At 39.2% G+C, this 13,114-nt stretch overlaps 1 protein-coding gene across 12 annotated transcripts in view; it reads right to left on the reverse strand.

The window, feature by feature from the left end:
- The window catches only part of ACACA (acetyl-CoA carboxylase alpha), a 248,575-nt gene that overhangs the window by 173,786 nt on the left and 61,675 nt on the right, over positions 1-13,114 (reverse strand). For all 12 annotated transcript variants that reach the window (XM_036451660.2, XM_045586414.1, XM_045586415.1 and 9 more), the window contains 2 exons: positions 4,834-4,966; positions 2,538-2,676 (listed from right to left, as the gene is read on the reverse strand). In XM_036451660.2, coding sequence (XP_036307553.1) covers positions 2,538-2,676; positions 4,834-4,966 — 272 coding nt within the window. The remainder of the gene's footprint in view (positions 1-2,537; positions 2,677-4,833; positions 4,967-13,114) is intronic.

Below are 13,114 nucleotides of genomic sequence, written 5' to 3' on the forward strand. Positions count from 1 at the left end.
ATGGCTGCACAGGTAAACACCTAGCCGCAGCCGCACACAACAATTTCAATAAAATACAACTAAAATATAAAATGGACATTACCCAGAACTACAGGAAAGTTGACTGACTGGAAATTCTACAACGAGAAGCAAGGAGAAAACCAGAAGGAAGCGCGGAGGAGCTGTAAAAGCCTAAGGTACGGAGACACACGGCGCGCAGAGAGGACAGAGCCAGAGAGGAAGGGTGAGGCGGCTGAGTGCCTGGTTGGCATTCCCTAGCGGGAAGGAGATAAAAGCTCCGACTGTGCTGGGCCCCAGTTCCGACTGCTCTGAACCCCAGTTCTAGGCCAGACCCCGAGGACCCAGGCTCAAACAGAGGGAGCTGGGCTGTAAGGCGGAACCCCGGGGGAGCGGCGAAAGGAGGTCCCGGAGACGCGCACATTACGCGCAGAGAAGGGATGGTTGGCTGTGCCGCAGGATTGCCCTGGCGGGAAGGAGACAGGGGCTCCAGACTGCTCTGAACACCACCTCCAAATCCACTTCCAACTGAACTGAACCCCAGTTTCGGGCTCACTGCGGGAGAGCCTAGACTGTTTGGTAGCAGGCGAAAATCGAGGGCTCCTTTCTCCCAGAGGTGCTTGCAGCGAGTACTGAAGGACCGACCCTAAGGAATACTGAGACTCAGGAACCGCATACGGTGGGGCTGATGGAAGCCAAGGCTGTAAGGTCCACCCTGAAACCCCGCCCCATCAGGGAAGCTGCGAAAATGCCAAGACGAAATAGATCACAAACAAAAGAAATGGAGGACAAAAAGCGACTGGATATAGAGTTCAAATCTACGCTTATAAGGTTTTTCAAGAATTTCCTAGAAAAGGTCGATAAGACCTATGAGAATATGAAAAGGGATCAACTAGAATTAATAAGGAGTCATCAAGAAATGATAAGGGATCAACAAGAAATAAAGAATACATTGTCTGAAATAAAAAATATTTTACAGAGTCCTAAAAACAGAAGGGAAGATCGCAAGAATCAAGTCAAAGATTTGGAACATAAAGAAGACACTCCTCCGCAGAAGCAAGAAGGCAAGAGAATCCAGAAAATTGAAGATAATGTAAGAAACCTCTGGGACAACTTCAAGAGAACCAACATCAGAATTATGGGAGTCCCAGAAGATGAGAGAGAGAGCAAGATATCGAAAACATACTGAAAGAAATAGTGACAGAAAACTTACCCCACCTGGTGAAAGAATTAGACTTACAAGTCCAGGAAGCACACAGAACCCCAAACAAAAGGAATCCAAAGAGGACCAAACCAAGACAAATCATAATTAAAATTCCAAGAGCAAAAGACAAAGAGAGAATATTAAAAGCAGCAAGAGCAAAGCAGGTAGTTACCTATAAAGGAGCACCTATACGATTGTCAGCTGATTTCTCAACAGAAACCATGCAGGCCAGAGGGGAATGGCAAGAAATATTCAAGGTGATGAATAGCAAGAACCTACAGCCAAAGATAATCTACCCAGCAAAGCTATCACTCAGAATCGAAAGCCAGATAAAGAGCTTCACTAATAAAAAAAAAAGCTAAAGGAGTTCATCACCACCAAACCAGAATTATATGAATTGCTGAAGGGGGTTCTTTCCGAAGAGAAAGTAAATAAAGATAAAAATTATGAACAACAAATACGTATCTACCAACAAGTGAATCTAAAAACCAAGGAAATTAAAAAAAAAATCTGATGAACAATATTAACTGTTGAATATAATAGAAACAGAGGTATGGAAGGGGAGTGAACTGACAATTCTTGGGGAAAAGGGGAGAGGGGGATGTGGGAAGAGACTGAACATAAACTGTGCACCTATGGATGAGCACAATGTGGGGTGGGGAAAGGGCAGAGGGTGGGGTGGGAACCTGGTGGAGGAGAACAATGGAGGGGGGAGGAAGGAACATTTGTAATAATACGAACAATAAAAATTTATTAAAAAAATAAAAATAAAGAAATAAAACATTAAAAAAAAAAGATTGCTATTTATAAAGCTGTTATCTGTGAGTACTCTAACGTAGAGATTATGCTTTAGTGATAAAAAGCATGAAGAGGAAAGCCACAACCTCTCAGCTAACCCAACTCTCTCAGCTGGAGGACATACCAAGTAGAGAGAATGTGCAAAAGAGCTTGCAGAGTGAAACCCACTTGGGTCCCAAGAGGGCTCTCTCTCAGAAGGGAAAAAATTCACTGTGGCTCATACGGGAAATAGTATTTCCTTCCAAACCTTTCCACTTATACATGTTAAAGTATGTGGCTTAGCAAATACTTGATAGTGAAAAGGCATACACCTGAAAACCCAAATCAACACTTTTCGTTCAATGTCTACCTACTTTTACCTAGAACACAACAGTCTGTGTTGAGGTTAAATATTGCACTATCACTTGTACATTCATATTACTAACACTTTTTAAAAGATCTTTTGGTTTGAGACTCCTCTTAAGTTACCATTCTCCTAACTACAGGCTGTGGTAGTCAATGAGTCTAGAGTGATGCTTTTTTAATGCAAATAACTCACCTGCATTGGCTTTAAGATCTTCAGGAGTAACCATGACAACAAATCTGATTGCACGTTCATTTCGAAACATCTCGTAAGACCACCGACGGATAGACCGCATGCATTTCACTGCTGCAATGCCATTGTTGGCAATAAGAACCTGGGAGAATTAAGGGATGGGAATTGGAGAAAAAAAATAGAAAAAACAAGCAATGATGGAGAAAAAGAGGTGAGACAATTTTGTAGGTCTATCTTATTCTGAAAAGGCAGATTTTCAATAGGAATTTGTATTGCTGGTCTAGGTACTTAAGAACTAACTCCCACATAACCAAGGGTTATTTTAAAATGTTAGCTAAGGAAATACTTCAATATGTGCCTGACTCAACCTTTTTCCTTTCTAACTTCCTTCTTTTAAAAATCCTCACCCAACGATATATTTTTTTTAAATTGATTTTGAGAGAGAGGATGGTTAGAGAGAGAAACATCGATGTGACAGAGAAACATAAATCAGTTGCCGCCTGTATGCACCCTGACTGGGGATTGAAAACCCCATAACCTGGGCATGTGCCTTGACCAGGAATTGAACTGGCGACCCTTCAGTGCATAGAACAAAACTCAACCGACTGAGTCAACAGGACTGGGCATAACTTCATTTCTCTCTCTTTCTCTCTCTCTCTCTCTCTCTCTCTCTCTCTCTCTCTCTCTCTCTCTCTCTCTCTTTTATTATTAAACCCTCACCCAAGGGTATTTTTCCCATTGATTTTTAGAGAGAGTCGAAGGGAGATTAGAAGGAAAGGAGGATGGAAGGGGGACAGAGAGAGAGAAAAACATCAATGTGAGAGAGACACATCAATTGGTTGCCTCCCACAGGTGTCCCAACCAGAGTCGGGTATCGAATCTGCAACCCAGGTACATCCCCTTGACGAGGAATCAAACCCGGAGCCCTTCAGTGCACAGGCCAACACTCTAACCACTGACCCACATCTGCCAGGCCCATAACTTCATTTTTTGAAGGAAAAAAAATCACAATTACTCGAATCTTGTGAGTTTGTGAATTATTTTACTAAACCAATTACTAGAGAACAGAAACTTAAGAGAGATGGTGTATTATAAATAAGGATGGAGGAAGACCAAACGGTGAGTGTCATATGCACTATTCTCCCTTGTAGTAAAATAAGGCAGAGTACCCTGAATGTGTATAAGAACCTGGAACCAACCACCACTTCTCTCCAAAATGCCAAACCCCAAATGCCTTAGAATTATAGAGCCTGCCTCAGAATGGTCACAAGAGAATAATCAAGGATCCTGAGACTTCTCTGTAACAAACCTATCATTACCTGTCTTGCAATCATGCCTCTAAGGATAATACGGGCTAGGAGACATATAATCTATCTTTATTGGAAGACTAACAGAAGGACACCGCTGAAGCAATACTTTAAGGAGTGGGAATGTAGGTCCCCATCCTTTAATCTTTTAATCACTATAAACTATTTCAACCCAGTCATTCGCTTAGCTCTGACATGGTTTAGATAAAAGTGACACAGAGTTTATATTTTAAAAAGCGTGTAATCTCTGCCGGGACCGGTTTGGCTCAATGGATAGAGCGTCGGCTTGGGGACTGAAAGGTCCCGGGTTTGATTCCGGTCAAAGGCATGTACCTTGGTTGCGGGCATATCCCCGGTAGGGGGTGTGCAAGAGGCAGCTGATCGATGACTCTCTCATCGATGTTTCTAACTCTCTATCTCTCTCCCTTCCTCTCTGTACAAAATCAATAAAATATATTATAAAAAAAAAAAAAATAAAAAAAAAAAATAAAAAAAAAAAAAAAAGCGTGTAATCTCTAAGTATTTCATGTGGTGTATTCCCTCTAAACATCTCAAATACATGGTGGAAGCCAGTCAGTCAGTGTATCAAACTGTTTAAAACTTTCTCTTCTGAAAGTCTCTACTTCCTTAGCTCCAAGCCCACTGCTATGACATTATCTCCTCACCACCACCCCACAAGTTAAATGATTTCTCATAGCCTCTCAGATCAGTGCAGCCCAACCCTGTAAAATCACAAGATCTTTTAAAAAGAACTTGATGAGCACTGCTTCATCATCTTATTAGCTGTGACTAAATTATCAGTAGTTAATACATATTACAGAAAATAGTAAAATTATTTAATATGATGCTAGGGAGGTAGAAAGGATAACTTCACATGAAGAGGCAAGGTCTCTGAAAGTCTAAATATCAGTTTTGAGCAAATCTAGACAACAATTCTAGGCATTAAATCTCATATACTTTGGAAAAGTGCGTTAGCAGGTTACAAAACTTACCTTCTCAATTACTTTATTCCCCCCAAAACGAGTAACAAATTCTGCTGGCGAAGCTACAGTGAAATCTCGCTGTGAGTCTATTTTCTTTCGGTCTCGACCTTGCCTTACTAGATGCAAGCCAGACATGCTGGACCTATAAAAATAGAGAAACCATGTACGTCTGTCAATAGGATTTCTTCACACCATCTATCTCCACTGGAGACCTGCTTTTCACTTCTTATAACAATATTTCCAACTACACCTTGTGAAGACTGCATGCTGGGAGACCACATACTTTTAAATAGAAGAGAGGAGGGGGGAAATGGTCTTTGCTTGTGGAAATCAAAGCAACAACAAAAAAACAAAAAACTGTTCCTGAATAATAAAAAAATAATATTAAGGTTTAGCAACAGTGCCATCACAAAAAGATAAGCAATGGTTGGAATGAAATGAAATGGTAGAAATAGCAGACTCAACTGTTAAAACCAAAAATACAATTAGCAAGCCTGTTTCTGATCATGATGCTGGCATACAGATGACCTTTCTCCTCTGTATCTCTACCCTACATCTTTCTTATGAGCTTTAACTCCACATTTTTAATTGTCTACTAAGTGTTTTTACTGGTGTATCCATAGATGTTTCAAAATCAAATTCTTTACAAGGCAGCATAACATTCCATATTTCATTAATTTTAAGATGTTCCTCTTTTTAAAAAAAAAAAGATCTCTGAAATTTATAATGTATCTTACAACCAATTGTATGATTTATTTAGTTGGCAGTATTTTTGCCCTCAATGATGCCTCTAACAATTAATGGTGTTTTAGGTTAGATAAAATATACCGTATTTTTCGGACCATAAGACGCACTTTTTCACCCCCCACATATACTTTTAAAAAAAAGTTTTTTTACTTGCCCGGCTCTGTGTGGTCTCTGTGTGCTTGCCCGGCTCTAAAATGGTTCTAAATGCTGCTGTTTACTTTACAGAGTTGATTACGTGTTTATGACTGTGATGTTGGGTTTTAATGCACATAAAATATTTTAGGACACTATTTGTTTCAGAATCTTTTTTTCTTCATTTCCCTTCTCTAAAAACTGGTGCGTCTTATGGTCCGGTGCGTCTTATGGTCCGAAAAATACGGTAGTTACTGAAACTGCACAGACAGGGTTTTAAATTCCAGATCTGTCTGCTTAATCGCTCTGATGAGTTTTAGCAAATGATTTAACCTTGCTCAGCTTCAGTTTTCTCTTTGTAAAATATGCATAGAATTCACAGTTCCAGTTATTTACCTATTGTCCCTCAGCTCCAAGCCCTCTTTCATGCTCTGCACTGTGAAAATAGGGCTAAGCCTCTGCAAAATTGTTCAATTCTACCAATGGGAAGACAGAGAGGTAAAAAAGAGACTTCTTTTGTGTTTTCCAGTCATTACCAGCATTGCTCCATGTATGTAACAGAAAATAAACTCTAGCTTCTAGCATTTTTTGACATTCCTGGGAAAGCCTTGATGCATTCTCTCAGAGGTTCCAGGAGCATGAGGTTGTGGTTCCCTGACAGTCAATACTGCCTTGCCAAGCTAACTCATCCTCTGGGGTATGCTGCCTGGGCCTGTCAGGCCAGGTCTTCTCCTCCGGGATCTGAGCACCAGCTACTCAAAGCTTACTTCCAGAGGTCTAAGCACCAGCCCCCAAGGGCCCTCTTCCAAGCTCCTACCTCTTCCTTTATGATCCCCAGATCTAGGGTGGTAATTGTTTTCCATAGGTATTAACTCTGGGTTACTTCAGTATCCCTTTTTTGTTCTTTTATTCTTCTAACATCCAAGTAACCAATTCTCACTAATGAATCTCATCTTTATTGTAATTCCTAATGCAGTTTCTCTTTCCTTGACTGGACATTGATAGACCCTCTGAAAGGTTGTTTTGAGGATTAAATGAGATAATAGATATAAGTAAGGTCCTTTATATTTATATACTGTTTAATAAACAGATATCTTCTTCTATTCCTACTTTTCCTTCCTTTCTTCTATACTCCAACCTTGACCTTGTAGTAATTTAACTTTTCAAAATAAACCAGTTTGGCTCAGTGGATAGAGCATTGGCCTGCGGACTGAAAGGTCCCAGGTTCGATTCTGGTCAAGGGCATGTACATTGGTTGCGGGCACATCCCCAGTAGAGGTTGTGCAGGAGGCAGCTGGTAGATGTTTCTCTCTCATTGACGTTTCTAGCTCTCTATCCCTCTCCCTTCCTCTCTGTGGAAAATCAATAAAATATATTTTTTTAAAAATAAAATAAAACAGTATGATTAACATCGTCCCACAAAGAAAATGCCAGGTCCAGATGATTTTTATTTTATTTTATTTTATTTTATTTATTTATTTATTTTTTTTACAAACCCTTATGTCAAGGGCTGACTTTCAATAGATCGCAGCGAGGGAGCTGCTCTGCTATGTACGAAACCCCGACCCAGAAGCAGGTCGTCCAGGAATGGTTTAGCGCCAGGTTCCCCAAGAACGTGCGTTGCGTGAAGGGGTGCCCCCTTTCCGGCCGCACCCCGTTTCCCAGGACGAAGGGCTCTCCGCACCGGACCCTGGTCCCGACGCGCGGCGAGGCAGTTGGACGAGACGGCCCGCCGGCACGGCAGGGGCAGGTCCAGATGATTTTTAAAGACAAGTTCCATCTAATTTTCAAGGCAGTAGTCTACCAAGCTACCAGACAATAGAAAAAAACATAAAACTCCCCAGCTACAGTAATACTGATACCAAACCCAGACAAAGATGTTACATGAAGATAAAAGTCTAGGTCCATTTTATTCCTGACTACAAATGCAAAAATTCCTAAACAAAATAACTAAATAGCAGGGTATCAGTGCAAGGATGGGCAAATATTAGTAAAAAAAATACATATATTTTTCCATGACCAGCCTGAGTTTGTTCCAGGTATGCAAAGATGGTTTAATTTTAGAAAACCCATAAATGTAAAAGACTGTGTTAGATTTCCTAACAAGTACAATAAAATGAGGGGGAAGTTATAGAGGTATTAAAATTGCAAAGAAGGAACTATCATTATTTGAGAATATGGTAATTTACATAGAAAACAGAAGATTCTGCAATAGAATAACTGACATTCTTGGGAAAAGTCGTGATGTGTTCTCTTAGCAATACCAGGAGCAGCAGGTTTTCCAGCTATTACCAGGATAGACCTTAGTCAAGTGTCTTGATATACGATAAATACACAAGAAATTTAAATATAAACAGTTGACTACATACAGATTATAAAATTAAAAATAGATCATCAAGCTAAAAACAACTAAAATACACATACCGTATTTTCCGGACCATAAGACGCACCAGTTTTTAGAGAAGGGAAATGAAGAAAAAAAGATTCTGAAACAAATAGTGTCCTAAAATATTTTATGTGCATTAAAACCCAACATCACAGTCATAAACACATGTAATCAACCCTGTAAAGTAAACAGCAGCATTTAGAACCATTTTAGAGCCGGGCAAGCACACAGAGACCACACAGAGCCGGGCAAGTAAAAAAACTTTATTTTTAAAGTATATGTGTAGGCTATATTTGGACCATAAGACACAGGGACTTTTTCCCCCACTTCTGGGGGGGGGAAAGTGCGTCTTATGGTCCGAAAAATACGGTACTCTTAAGAGATATGTATAGATACAATAAAACAATATAAACAGGAAAACAAAAGAATGAACAAGTGATTGAGAAAATTGATTATCTGGGTAGGGCAGGCAGGGAGAAGGGTTAAGGAGAGATTATATAATTAAATGTAGGTGATGGCCAAGGACCCACTTTTGTTTTAAAAATTAAAAGAATGTGATGGCTTTCAAATCCTTCCTACATTATTAAAAAACTCAACAAATAAATAATAGAGAGCCACACAAGGAACAATGAGTATGTCATGAACCAATAATTATATAATTCTATACATCTAAAGTTAAACACACACACACACACACACTCATCAAAGGTCAACTTTCACTTATTTAAGGAAGGAGTGGAAAAATAGAGAAAATATAAACCTAGAAGTAGCAGCTTGAGTATAACACAAAAAGGGGGGAAAGTCTATATTGATTAAAAAAAAAGTGGACAAGGAATTTGTTATAAGATTTAATCAATAGTCTATAAATAAAATGGATCTCATAATCTTCACCTCTCATCTACTTTTTTGGGGGACACTGTTAGAGAATGTTGTCTTATAAATAAATGGAATAAGCTAAGAAAAAGGAAGACAAGGAATGTAAGAAACATAGAATCCAACACAGAAAAGAAGGGCATTCCCTAGATTACTCTTTCCCAAACTTTTAACATATGTGTACCCCTTCTATAATTTTCTAACGCTGAGTACCCCTCGTACTCATGAGAACGGAGAATTAGGCGCAGCTAAGCATGGTGCAGTGCATATCCCCACCAAACTCCGGTGCAACTCGCACCCCCACCAAACTCTTCCTGTACCCCTGAGGGTACCCGTACCACACTTTGGGAAACACTGCCCTAGATGATTGTTCAAATTGGCAGACTGCTCTAAGAGGTATGCATCTTGGAAGAAATGGACAGATCACCTTTTGTATTTAACTACAGAAAAACAAAATAAAACTTGCCCATATATATAATATATATAAAATATATATGGGTTTGGTTTCTTTATAAATATACATATTTTCTTATTTTACATATAGAAAATAAAACAATGTTATACATATAAATGTTTGTTATATATAAAATGAGTTGTTGTCCTGGCCAGGTTGACTCAGTGGATAGAGTATGGGCCTGTGGAGTGAAGGGTCCTGCATTCAATTCTAGTCAAGAGCACATGCCCGGGTTTTGGGCTCGATCCTCAATAGTAGTCATGCAGGAGGCAGCCAATCAACGATCCTCTCTCATTATTGATGTTTCTCTCTCTCTCTCTCCGTCTCTTTTCCTCTCTGAAATCAATAAAAAATAAAAAATTAAATGACTTGTTTTGTTTTTTTATTTTACTCCCAGTAGAAGTTTTGCTTGGTTTTCCTCCCAAAGGGTGGAAGATACCAAATAAAAAAAGAAAAGAAAATGATGATTGTTCTAAAAACTAATTTTACCAACTCAGTGTTTTTTATGTTTTCTGCTTCTGCCAAAGTCCAGTTTAATTTTCATGTACTATTTTTTCCAAAAAATCCTCTCAAGATTGCAAAAACAATCAAAGAAGATAATAGAGGGCCCCTTAAATACTGTTATCAAGCAAATCATTCAGGTCTTTTATGTTAACTCTCCTGAAGAGGAACACACCTGCAAGAGACCTGAAGAAGGCTAAGAAGGCCTGACTCATTTCCTCCTCAGCCTGAGTTCTAACAGCAGGAAGAAAAAGATCCCAGGTAAGTGAGCCTGAGCAATCCAGACGGGTAGCCATTGTCACGTGCCAGGACAACTGCAGCAGGTATCTTTCCTAGTGCCACGGACACATTCTAAAAGTTTCCTTTCACACTACCTTCCATAGGAAGGGACACACTACACAGAATCACTATCTTCACAATAGTTGACGAGTCTTCTACTCTTGAAAAACCAGCCAAATCCAGTAATCAAATTTGACACAGACTGAGTAAGATCCCCTAAGGAAATAAGAGCACAGCAAAATCTGCACAGGGATGCTTGTTTTCAACATAACTACAATTATCACACATGGGCTCAGGTACTTTGTTTCAAATTCTGAATGTAAAATAAAGGTTGAGAAATCTAAAATAAAATATGAGTTTTTATTCATTTCTTTAAAAAACAACAACACAGTTTCTTTGAGATATACAAAAATAATAATAATAATAATAATAATAATAATAATAATAAAAGTAAATTTCCCATAAATTTCAGGGCTTAACTGCAATACCTGACTGTTTTTTAAAGGTATACAGGGCCTAAATACGCTACCCTATAACTTACCCTTGAAGCATGTAATATCTCATCTCTTTACTTTCCTCTGCAGAACCTCCATATCACACGGCAAAGGAATGGAAGCTGTCTCTTCAGATGTCAGCCTTGTAAACACAAGCCACAGCTCGTCCTCCTGTTGCAGGTGCTTAAAAGCAGGAGGACAAGAGATACTGTGCCTTCTGCCTACTTCTTGGCCCTGCTTCAGTCAGACTAGAGTATTCCTGATGGCTTCAAACTACAGTCCTTTTGTCCACTTTGTCCCCAATTTCCATATTTCCCTACCTTTCCTCCTTTTTTAATTCCCCCCCTACATTTGGCTCACATCTAGAATTAGCTTCCCAAAAGGATTGAGAGAAGAGGGGAAAAACATAAACGTTTGTGTAACTAGAAAACAGATCTTAACAACTCTGCATTAGCCGCAGCAAACATGTTTCAACAACGGTCACTTTCTTCTGCCGGTCACCAGAGAAAAGCTCCACAGCCTCTCCTGGCTGCCAGGAGCACATGACAGAGAGGCCAGGGCAAAAGAGAAAAAAAAGTTTACAAGGAAAACTAAACCAAGAAAATAATGGGGTCACGAAATCCAGAGGGAGGAAGACAGCACAGCCTAGGTAAGTAATTTCTGAGATCCAATCAAAACAAATAATACTGATTATCAGATTGCAAAAAGGGGAAAAACAGGTCAAGCAGTAAAAACAAAACAAGCAAACAAACAAAAACCAAGTAAAAAGGACAAAACCTGCCACTAGTGGGGAATTCTGTAAAAAGTGAGTGCCACAATTTTAATTTTCAGGCCAAAATAGTCCCCCCCCCCCCCACACACACACACACTTTTAAAAACAAGATGTTATTCACTAAAACTTGAAAATAAGAATGAAGCTGGTACAAAAAGAACCCAAACAAATGTTTTAGACACAGAGTTTAAGCTGGTTAAGAAAAACCCTGCCCAGAAAGGCTACTGGACACATCTATTGCTATGAAAGCAAATTTGCCACAAATGGACAAATCACTTAAATAAACAAACTGTGGCTGAATGTTACAGTAACATAGTCCTATTTTAGCTTTTAATTAGGTAGATGCTCATGACATTGCTGCCTTGTAAGGGAGATAACACTCTAATAGCTAGAATCTACACAATCACAACTTCCTGAGACAAGTCCTCCAGAATGGTATAATTCACCAGAATCATATCTAACCTGATTTACTAATATGCACCACAGACATTCCCCCCAAAATGCTGGGTAGAAATAGTTAATAATTCGATGCCAACTATGCCAAGAACCTAGAAAAAACCAACAATACACTCAAAACAAAAGTACACAAATGACCTGGCGTACAGATAAAAGATGAACGATGAAACTGAAGATAAAATGATTAAGACAAACCTCAATCTTCAGACATTCAGGAGACTCCCATGTTGAAAAGACTCACTCAGGTCACTCAACATGACCACCCGCCCTAATAGAAAAAGGATGTCTTGGGTTGTGTTCGGGTCTGTACCACGTTGTAGCATTTCTCCTATACTATGCCAATCTCTGATAAAGTTAGTTGTTTACTTCTTCCTATTTCTATGTCTCTTCAGAATAATATATCTCCAAATAGAGCACTGAGACCTTTGTTTAAAACAATTATAGTGACAACAGATGTAGAAGGAGCTCAATTTTACACATGCATCTGAGCGTCTCCAGATGTAGGCAGTTCCCAAAAGAGAATCACTCTCTGCCTTTATTATATATTCTGAACATTCAAAAAGCAAATAAGCGTTGAGTATAGAATATAGCAGGCTATTTTGCACTCGATTTTATCAGAAAAATATACCAAAGAGGCACACTCAGTAATAGAGTTCCTGCTTTCTTTCACCAAAGGGATCTTTCTAAAACAACTAAACACTAACACAGCACACCCATATCCAAAAACAAAGCTGGAGCTTTTAATCTTTTATGGATGCTGCTCATAATTCTTCTGTAATTATTAGAACACAGGAAATAAAAAGCCGCATTCATCCATTTCTCCAAATTCAAACCATCCCCATTTTAATCTACCATAAACCAAGTGTCCAAAGTAGACACATACCTGGCACAAAATCCAACTAAGAGCCCACACTGATCCCAGCATTGTAACATGCCAAGCACCAAGGATGATGTAGCAGTTTACCCGGCAGACAGTGATGCAATGGCTGGCTTGATTGCAATGCAGTCTCAGTTCTACTGCAGCACACACTGTTAGAGACTGTTCTACACTGGGGCTTTTCCAAGCAGAGAAATCTTGAATCAAGGATATACCTCTTTTGAAAATCTACTGACCACATAGATAAAAGTTTAGTTGTGGACACTAAATTCTGATCCATTGATTTATATGCCTATCCTGCATCAATGCCACACAAGTC

This window comes from Pipistrellus kuhlii, unplaced genomic scaffold (assembly GCF_014108245.1).
Source record: "Pipistrellus kuhlii isolate mPipKuh1 unplaced genomic scaffold, mPipKuh1.p scaffold_m20_p_22, whole genome shotgun sequence".
Taxonomy (NCBI): domain Eukaryota; kingdom Metazoa; phylum Chordata; class Mammalia; order Chiroptera; family Vespertilionidae; genus Pipistrellus; species Pipistrellus kuhlii.